This window comes from Perca fluviatilis, chromosome 8 (genome assembly GCF_010015445.1).
Source record: "Perca fluviatilis chromosome 8, GENO_Pfluv_1.0, whole genome shotgun sequence".
Classification (NCBI taxonomy): domain Eukaryota; kingdom Metazoa; phylum Chordata; class Actinopteri; order Perciformes; family Percidae; genus Perca; species Perca fluviatilis.
The window spans coordinates 39,861,845-39,871,710 of NC_053119.1; the positions used below are offsets into that span (position 1 = coordinate 39,861,845).

General features: G+C 43.9%; 2 protein-coding genes across 6 annotated transcripts; both read right to left on the reverse strand.

The window, feature by feature from the left end:
• Positions 1-327: 327 nt before the first annotated feature.
• wu:fa25f02 (uncharacterized protein C11orf24) lies at positions 328-751 on the reverse strand. Its single transcript, XM_039807592.1, has one exon. The coding sequence runs from the start codon at positions 736-738 to the stop codon at positions 346-348; it is 393 nt and encodes a 130-aa protein (XP_039663526.1). The 5' UTR covers positions 739-751; the 3' UTR covers positions 328-345.
• On the reverse strand, positions 718-7,466 carry LOC120563433. Of its 5 annotated transcripts, none has more exons than XM_039807589.1 (4): positions 7,338-7,466; positions 4,585-4,706; positions 4,292-4,412; positions 718-1,323 (listed from the first exon to the last, which is right to left on the reverse strand). In XM_039807589.1, exons 2-4 carry the CDS (start codon positions 4,612-4,614, stop codon positions 752-754), a joined length of 723 nt encoding a protein of 240 aa, XP_039663523.1. In that variant the 5' UTR covers positions 4,615-4,706; positions 7,338-7,466; the 3' UTR covers positions 718-751. The 5 variants fall into 5 exon arrangements, with proteins under 5 accessions (XP_039663523.1, XP_039663521.1, XP_039663524.1 ...); XM_039807587.1 differs by having other exon boundaries at positions 4,292-4,445; XM_039807590.1 differs by having other exon boundaries at positions 4,292-4,445; positions 4,632-4,706; positions 7,338-7,465.
• Positions 7,467-9,866: the final 2,400 nt, after the last annotated feature.

Genomic DNA, 9,866 nt, shown 5'->3' on the forward strand with positions numbered 1-9,866 from the left:
CATCCACATAACCTCTATTTATGATGCTCAACATTTGGAAAAGCAGGGACAAGCCAAACTCTTCACATTCAAACCATTAAAGAAGGAAAAGCAGAAAGAACAAAGCGCTAAGTGGAGCTGTTAAGAGGGAAACAGATCAGTGACTGCTTCAGGGTCAGCTCCGTGAGATGCGGGTCAGTTTAGTCCACTCCTACTTTTCCGTGAACTCACCTCGTGAATTCAGAGCACCAGCGTGTTACCTCCCAGTCCGTCTTCCACTCCGGTCTCTGACTCCAAGCACAAAAACAACCTCCAAGCGTTGCGCTTCGCCTCTTCCTACCCCCTCCCCCCTTCCCCTTCCCCCCCTCACACCCCAGAGTCGGAGTACATGCCGTTGATCAGGTAGTCCACCTGGGTGTAGTCCTTCCTCCGGTAGCTGTCGTAGGCCTGCGTGACAAACACGGCCACTGTGACCAGGAAGAAGAGCAGGCCGAAGAGCAGGACGGACAGCAAGGACGCCGTGTCCACCAGCTGCTTGGTCAGAGGGGCCCCCGCCACGTCTACCACGGGAACCCTCGGCCCCGGGGCGACAGGCGCGCTGTGACCAGTCGGTGTGCTGGGACTGGTAGTGGTTATGGTAGTAGGTCCTGTGGGTGGAGAGGTCTCAATTGGTGGCTTCCCAGTACTCGGGGCGTGATGTGGCGTGGCGGCTGATGGTGGTGGAGGAGGGGACATCTTTGTACCGGTGGTTGTAGTCATAGCAACGGTTGGGTTAGCCGTTGTATGTCTGGTTCTTGCTTTTACAGATGTTGAAGGGTGTGGAGCTGTGGCTGCTGCTGTAGATGTTGGCGTTGTTGTAGACGTAGCTGTTGTGGCAGCAGATGGTGGTGTAGTTATTGCTGTTGTTTTTGTAGTCGTCAGTGTGGTAGACGTAGCGGTTGTAGATGTAGCTGTGGTAGACGTAGCGGTTATAGACGTAGCTGTGGTAGACGTAGCTGTTGGTGGCAGCAGACGGTGGTGCTGGCGTGGTTGCAGAAGTCCCCAGCGAAGCGGTTGGGACTACGTTCCCAACAGGTTGTGTAGCTGCGGTCGTGGTAGCACCAGCGCTGCTGGTGGGTTCGGTGTGAGCCGCCGGCGTGGGCGAGCCTGTGATGGTAGAAGGCTGGATGAGCGCTACAGAGTCATTTAACGCGTGGCTGATGGAGGTATGGCTGACGGACAAAGATGAGCTGGTGGGAAACTGGTCCTCCTGTTCGCCTTTTAAGTGCCCTTTCAGTTGTAGATCGGTTGCATTTACACTGACATCACCATTATCCCCCGGGGAACAAACACCTCCAGGAATGACTAAAGACAAGGGAAGAAAAAAAAAATTAATGAATCTTAAAACATATTTATACTATGGTGTACAGACAATATGTGACAAAAGCAACACCGATGAAAGCAGCTTTGTAAAGTATTTAGACCTGTTGAGTTGACACTTTGTTAACCCCCCTGAGACCCGCAGGAGCTTGGCTAAACAGTCCTGAAGTTGGGACCAACTTATGGCATTTTTCTGTGTGCGAGTTTCCTGCGACGTCGCTATGACGACCAGCCACGCTCGCCTCACGCATGAGGCGGTATTAAATCTGCAATGATAAAATGGAGGACGGGTCACCGCGGCCGAGCCGAGTAGAGCTGGTACCAGCAGTGGGTAAGCGCCATAAAAGCTGAGACTGTGGATTTAATGAGCCCACGTGTGAAAATGGCAGTGACATCTAGTGTTGAAACTAAAAGGTGCAGCGGCAGGACTCACTAGTGCTTGTTTAAAATAACAGCACCATCTACTGTTAAAAAGGGGAATTTTTGTATTTTTTCCTCCCTGGACCCTTTCTTTGCCGTGATGTCTTTTCCTATGTCCTTTTGAATTCTCCTTCCCATCTTTCCTTGACCTCATGACATTTTGCATTAAAAAAGGTTAAGAAAAAGCAGTTCGGAAAACACACGGGAAGTCTGTTTTTGTGACCAGTCGCACAGCTGGTGAAAACCAACACTGAACACTAGGAATCTAAATGGACACCATTGGGTGACGTAAAAATGTCGATTAAATACTGAAAATACCACTACAGTTTTAAAACAAGTTAGTAGCTTTTGATTTTGAATGAATGGCCAGATGCATATAGCAGACATATGTACATGAACATGTATTTACATATATTTAAAAGGCATTTCAGACTTTTTTCAGCTGTGTGACCATCGCTCCTTTATGTCTGAATCTTGGCTCATACTCCAGTGGTGCAATGTAACTAAGTACATATACGCCAGTACAGTACTTCAGTCCAGATGTTGATGTACTTGTACTTTACTTGAGTCTTTTCTTTTCATGCCACTTTCTACTTTGCTACATTTCAGAGAGAAATATTGGACTTCTTACTCCACTACATTCATCTGTTACAGCTTTAGTTACTAGTTACTTTACACATTAAAGATGCAGTAGGTAAGTCTTATAAAACTAACTTTCTGTCATATTTGCTGAAACTGACCCTATGTTCCAGTAGAACTACATGTATTATTATGTAAAATAAAAAAAATCCACCTGGCACCACCTACAGCCTGTAGTGCGATTGGCAAAATTACACCGCTCCCGGTTGATTTTCTCCAATCAGGGCCACGGGGGGGGTCAATCACTGCTCATGCACGCACACGCATATAAGAGCGTTCTCCCCTCCCCCCTCCCTGCGCACGAGCTGCAGAAAGGTTTCCCCAAGACCGGCTTTGGTTTCCCTAAACTCGGGTGAATATTGGAGAGGCTTTTCAGAGGTGGCGTGAGCTTCAGGATTTTAAAGATCTGAAGAACGATGCAGATGTAGCCACATTTCCTCTCAACAGGTAACATAATTACCATGAATGATTTATCTTTCACTTGGTTATTAGTAGTCAAAAGCCCACAAAGCTACGTTGGTGAGGATAATAGTAACGTTAGCACAGTGGTCGGTCTGATATGATGCTGAAATGGCTAACGCTAGCCTGCTAGTTAGCATCGTTTTACGGTTGGTGAGTAAACATTGTGTTATTGTTTAGTTATTGAAAATGTTGTCTGACATGCCAGCCGGCAGTTCTGTCAAACTCCCTTGTGTGGGAGGGGCTTAGGAGACGGTTTGGGCTGCAGCAGAAAGGGGCAGGGCTCCAGACTAACTTTTTTCACTAGGAGCACAGTGGCCCCCAACTGAAAATGTTAGGGACACAACCAGAAAATGTAGGGACACACACCGTAAATCAACATGCTAACCAAATATTCACATTTCTACTAGTTTCCACTGTATTACTAATACACACTTCGATAATAGATGCAGAAATTAAATTTTTTTTTTTTATTCTTGTATTTGTATATTATTATATTTTAGCCTGTTTTATTTTCATCATGACAGTTTTTAATTGCTCTTTAATGTTTCATGTAAAGCACTTTGAATTGCCTTGTTGCTGAAAGGTGCTGTAGAAATAGTTGCCTTGCCTTACAACCTCAGCCTGTCAGTCAGTCACCAGGGTATAGAAACCACTGTTGTGCCTGCTCGTCTCCGAGGAAGTGTAACGTCAACAGCACCGCGACCGTTTTTGGCTCGCCATTAATATCATATCGCAGCCAACGCTGTCTGCGTGAAGTTATGAAAAACTGTAACCACACTTGAAACCACTTTATCGGCATTTCCATGACTCACTGTGACTTCTACAAAACAGCAGAGCCGACGTAGTTTGCATCTAGTTTGTGTCTCTGTTCTGTCAATTTTCAGAGAGGACAGATAAGCTTGTGCTTACGCGCTCTCAGGTAATGTTTAAAAAAAAAAAAAAGGGGGGGCAAATTATTGGGCACATGTGCAACTGGATGTAAAATTCAGTTGCACACTCTCAAACTCTCCAGACCATTTGGTCGCAGTCTGGAGCCCTGAGGGGGGAGGGACTGAGAAGTTGTCGATGTTCAAATTTGTTGGCAAAGTCCTGGATCTTCACAATCTTACCTACAGCAGCTTTAAGATTCCTGCACACAGAACACATGTAGTTTAAAAAATATGATGTGGTATTATGTTAACTCCAGCTGAAGTGATTAGCTGACTAAACACTTCATTGATTGACTGAACTGTTTGGATCCTTTCCACTTTCTACAATGGGAGGATTTTTCTTTACTTTTAATACTTTAACTACATTTTCCTGATGGTACTTACATACCTTTTACTTAACATTTTCACTGTAGGACTTTTACTTGAGTGTTTTTACAGTGTGGTATTAGTAGTTTTACTAAAGTTAAGGATCTGAATACTTCTTCCATCACTGTCATACTCACGTGCAGTGGAGCAGTTAGCTTGTGTTGTGTTCAGAGGCTGGGTTGAGCCCTTCTTAGATACTGTGGAGTCAGTGAAGAGCAGCAGCAGACAGAGGAGGCCAAGACACACCAATGGAGTCAGCTGGAGCGTTGAGGGACACGGGGACATGGTGGGCTGGGGGTATTGACAGACAGACACACTCACACACAGACACACACACACACATATATATATATATACACACACACACACACACACACACACTCTATCCTAAAGCAACACACTCACATAGGCCTAGAATGGATTTACACACCCAATAGGCACAGTCAGGTGCACACACCATCAACTTGCAACACACACATTCGGAGTTGAGGCTCAGCTGAAATGGGAGGATGGAGACCAGCAGGACGTGAAGGCAGCATCCACTCTCTGGACCTACACAGGACACCAACACAACGGCAGCCATTAGAGATGTGGAAGGGACACTTTTTGGTTTTAGTTTTCCTACCTTCAACACAGCGACGGGTCACTGCACATTTCACTGTGTCACGAGAATCGACCTGCTGAGTCCCAAAACTTGCTTGTGATAGATTGTGTGATGAATGCATCACACCAACATTGGGTCGCCTCAACTTCAAAATGATGTTATCATGGATTAATGCACTTGAAAATAAGGACCATTTTGAAAACTCTTCCAATAGATTTGTTAAAGGATGCGCAGACTTTTGAGACTCGACTGTTAACCGTCTTTTAAATTAGTCTGGTGTTATTCTATTTTTTGTTATTATCAAACCCATTCATTCCCAGAAAAAAAAAAAAAAAGACACTTGCCACCAGGCGGAACAACTTTTCTGGGAGAAACCCTGATTCAGAATTAAGACGTAAGTCTTAAAAACACCTCACAAATAAAGGTTTCATTTTTTTTTTAAGTCTCAGTAATTTTCTTAAAACAGCTGGGGAATGTATGAGTTCATGTCGGTAAAAACAAACTGTACTGGAGGCAATGTAAAGGGAGGTACATAGTTATACATCTGAAAGAAAGGTTGGTTCAGATATGCTAGAATGAATCCAAACAGCATAACTAGAACTACAAGCACACATTATTGCAAATTGTTTCAAATAAATTGCATTCAGCCTTTACCATTAATGTAATAGTATAGCTTCGGCAGAGAGGAGTAGGATTCAAGAATTTCCATAACAGAAAGAGAGAACCCTTTACCAAACGTGAGGAATGACTGCCATCTAGTGGCAGAACAACACAAGTCTCACCTAGTGCAGTAGAGCCGCTCATTAATGTTCATTTTATGCAAAAAGCCTGAAGCCTTTTTTTATTTTTAATGGAGGAAAAACATTTCCATCATTTGTGCTTCCTAAATGGACAGAGGATATCCCTGAAGTTTAGCTGACTTGCTGTTATACTGGGACAATTAAGTGTTCCCTTCATTCTTCTGAGTCGGTATTAAGAACTGAAAAAAGAAGCCTTTTACAACGCTTTGTAGGGCCCTGCCCTAAATGTCAATATAGACACCACTCAAAGGTCGTTACAGATGCATACGTGGAGAAAAGTAGTGGTAGACACACACAGCATGCGGTCTATATACACGAAGAACCGCACGTCGGCAGCACGGAAGTTAGGAATCCAATGAGAAAGCCTCAGGACCAAAGTCGATTCAAAAAGCAGGCTGTTTAACGCAAACCCAAGTCTTTATGGCATCCATTCACACTGCCAACCAACGCAAAACGTTATTCAACCCTTGGGTTGTCTTGTCGACCTGCAACTTCTAGTTTTTCTGGGTCCACATTTAAAATAAAATTAATGTCAACGTTTAGGTCGTATTTTTCGACACTTAATCCGACGTTTCTGTCACTTTTTCCGACATTTTCCCTCCATTTTTTTTAAATGCTATAAAATTGAATAAAACGCGCTAATTCAATGAAATCAATGCACCAATCATTTATTTTACTTGTGAAGAGTAATGGTTGTAGAACCATCCACGTTCACATTTATTTTTTGACAATTTGTTTGAAAGAAACCCAAATTTGACCCGAGGACAACAGGAGGGTTAAACAATGTCTTGATAATCCAACAAGTATTCACATACAGTGCAGAGTTAATGCGTGGACATTTACAGAAGCCTAACGTTATCTCAACAATATTATGCGGTGGTGTAGCAGTCTACGTGATACGCAGTATACCCAATAAGAAAGCTCCAGGATTTCCATATACTTAATAATGCGCAATGACATGTAACAACGTACTTTCAATCATATTTTTGACATATTTTGAATTGTCATGTGTTTTTTTTTTTCTTTGCATAGGCTAAAAGACTCCCCCAACCCCCAAAGTCCCATTCTGACCCATACATATACACAGTACAGTCAGGCTTCAAAATTAACTTTTTCGTCTACCAGCCAAATGGCTAATGAATGTTCAAATATTACCAGCCATTCAATAGATTACCATTGGGTTTTTTGGCTGGTAAGTGAAGCAAATCTACCAGCCACTTGCATATTTCACCAGCATTTGGCTGGTAAACGGTGTTAATTTAGAACCCTGAGTACAGTATACCCACGACAATACATGAGACTACACCACTGGTGAATGTGTTGTTGGGTCCGTGGTGTGCTAACATCAGCTCGCTGTATGCGTCCGTCCTGTGGTCAATAAGCCGAGGAACAACTCCACTAACGCCACACTGGGTGTTAGACAAGTCGTCGCCACCCACACCAATAACAGTTCAGATGGGCAATACCAAAGTTTAGCCCATATTCGACCAACTTACTGCTAACAGGACATGGTAACACGAACCAACAGGTAGACAAACTGTTACAGCTCAAACTGCGACGATAAGCTGTTATCGTGCCAGTAAGCAGTGTGCATTGAAAAATGAGTAAACGGTAAATAATGAAGATAGCACCCTTTTAACAGAGCACACAGCTAACATGCCAATTGTAGCCTAGCTAATGCTAACAAGCCATTTACATGAGGGAGGGTTTTCTTAATACTGTAAAGTGAATACAACCGCTAACATGCTGCCTATAATAAATATGATTTCGGAGACTTACCAGCGATATGTTGGGGTTAATCTGATGAAGACAACAGAGACAGACATGCATGCACCCAGCAGGCTGATGAAGTCAACATTTCCTGTAAGCAGGAGGCAAGTCTTCTTCTTCTGCACTTTTATTTCTGGCAGCGTAGACTCATCCTCGGAGTATTTCCGCCCTCTGCAGGTCACACCAAACCAAAACAGGAGAGGCAGTGGCAGCAAAAACTGTCCTGACCTGTTAGTAGTGTCCTGAGGAGTTTCCCAGGACAGTCAGACACTGTCCCGGGACAATCATGGAGTCACAGGACAGTGTACAGGACAGTTTCTGACGGACTGTCCCGGGACACTCCTCAGGACACTACTAACAGGACAGGACAGATTTTGCTACCACTGCTGCTGCAAAACAGGATGCGATTAAAATGCCTGTTCTTGCTTCAGTTTGCAGCAACAATAAAAAAAAAAAAAAATAATAATATTATATGAATATACATGAATAACATATCAGAGCGGGGAGTCTGGGTGTACTCCCCAAGGGAAGTTTTGAGCATCAACGACTTCATTTCCTGTATTCGGATAAACTTTTATGCACAAATCTACGGTGGAAATACCTTTATTTAGCCTATGTGAAGAAGGAAAACACAGATGACAATTCAAAATATATCTAAAATATAGGATGTTGAATTGAAAAAACTCTTTTATATAGGCCTTAGTGGTCCCCTAATACTGTATCTGAAGTCTCTTTTATATAGGCCTTAGTGGTCCCCTAATACTGTATCTGAAGTCTCTTTTATATAGACCTTTGTGGTCCCCTAATACTGTATCTGAAGTCTCTTTTATATAGATCTTAGTGGTCCCTAATACTGTATCTGAAGTCTCTTTCCCGAAATTCAGCCTTGGTGCAGAATTACAGCCGCTAGAGCCAGTCCCACAATGAGCTTTCCTTAGGATGTGCCATTTCTGTGTCTGTAGCTATTGAGGAGGAGAGAGGGGGGCAAGGTGGAGGGTGGGGGTGTGGCCTTGACTAACTGCCACTTTGCTCGTTTGAAAGCCATGATGTCTCTCTCTCTCATGGGTGGGCTAAATTCTCTGGGCGAGAGCAGCAAAGCAGAGAAAGGGGAGGTAACCTTGCTCCTTATGACATCATAAGGAGAAGATTCCTGATTGGTCCATCTGAGCTTTAATTTTCTCAAAGGCAGAGCAGGATACCCAGGGCTCGGTTTACACCTATCACCATTTCTAGCCACTGGGGGACCATAGGCAGACTGGGGGAACTCATATTAATGTTTAAAACCCTGATAAAGTGACATTTTCATGCCATGGGACCTTTAAATTCATTAACAATAATAATGACGAAACGAGACAGCACTGCCGGCTTTCAAAGCTGACTGTGGCGATATCAACATGTAGTCTATTGCTGACGAAAAAAGAAAACACTAAAATGTAGTTGAACAAAATCTCTCTTTATTTTCATCCCCCCCTCTCAAGCAACACTGGCACACACTCACATTCCTGAGCCGGCTGACAACTTCTATGTGAGCCCTTCTCGGTCCAGTTCTGGTGGTGGATTAACGCACATTTTTGCTGACTGGCTCTCATAATGGGCTGGATTTGGTAACTGGCCATATCCATGGGGCAAATGTCTGTGATTGCTCCACATTTTAATAGTAATATTTTGTGAATAAAATCTAAATCTGCAACGTTTTCTGTCAGAAATATAATGGAAAGTATGTTGTTACGTTCCATTGGGCATTTTTAAGTGGGTATATGGAAATCCTGGAGCTTTCTTAGTGGCTATACTGCATATACCTGCGTATCATGTAGACTACCCCACTGCCTCTGAAGGAGAAGTACACCATAAATCAGTAGCGGGGTTGCATATTAGGTGCAGGATGGTTCTGGAGAAAGCTTCAAGCAGCAGCACAGGCCAAGATCTTTCTAAACAGGCACGTTTTGAACGGCCACTGTAGGCTTCTAGTAGGCAGGCTTAGATATAAAACACCTCCCAACTATCACCAGGCTATCATCTCCTCTACAAGTGGAGTTTCTTCTATGGAAAGTTGCACACAAAGGAACCATTCCTATAAAATATCTATGACATGCAGTGCACTGTAGGCTAGGCTACTGTCTTTGTAGGCGTATGGCGAAACTGTTTGAACTTTGACAAAGAAGTGATAGGCCTATATTTAGCCAACATGATTTCATTTGTCGAAATAAATGCTCAGAAGCGTCTCCTCGGCAGGCAGCTGCGGTGTTGTGTTCCCAGCGACAAGAGGAGGTGGTCAGTATAGAGGCGGCCCGTCTGTTATATCCAGTCTACTGTACAGTCTACTCTACAGACTGGGTGAAATCATGGAAGTATAGGGGCGGCCCATCTACAGTCTACTGTAGCCTACAGTCTGGGGGTGAAATGAGGACACGACCGAGCGGTCGGTGTCACATACCCGGAGGTGAGCCGGCCAATTAAATTCCGACGCTGGATGAAGGCGTTCAACGTGTACGTCCCCCTCCCTCCCTCCCTTCCTCCCTCCTTCCCACACACACACAC

Coding starts and splice junctions, on each gene's coding strand:
- wu:fa25f02 (XM_039807592.1), bottom strand. CDS start 738: ATGACTACAACCACCGGTACAAAGATGTCCCCTCCTCCACCACCATCA.
- LOC120563433 (XM_039807587.1), bottom strand. CDS start 4,614: ATGGTGTGTGCACCTGACTGTGCCTATTGG. Junction 4,446..4,584: donor CACCTGACTGTGCCTATTGG/GTGTGTAAATCC, acceptor CAATACCCCCAG/CCCACCATGTCCCCGTGTCC. Junction 1,324..4,291: donor AGCTAACTGCTCCACTGCAC/GTGAGTATGACA, acceptor CCTTGTCTTTAG/TCATTCCTGGAGGTGTTTGT.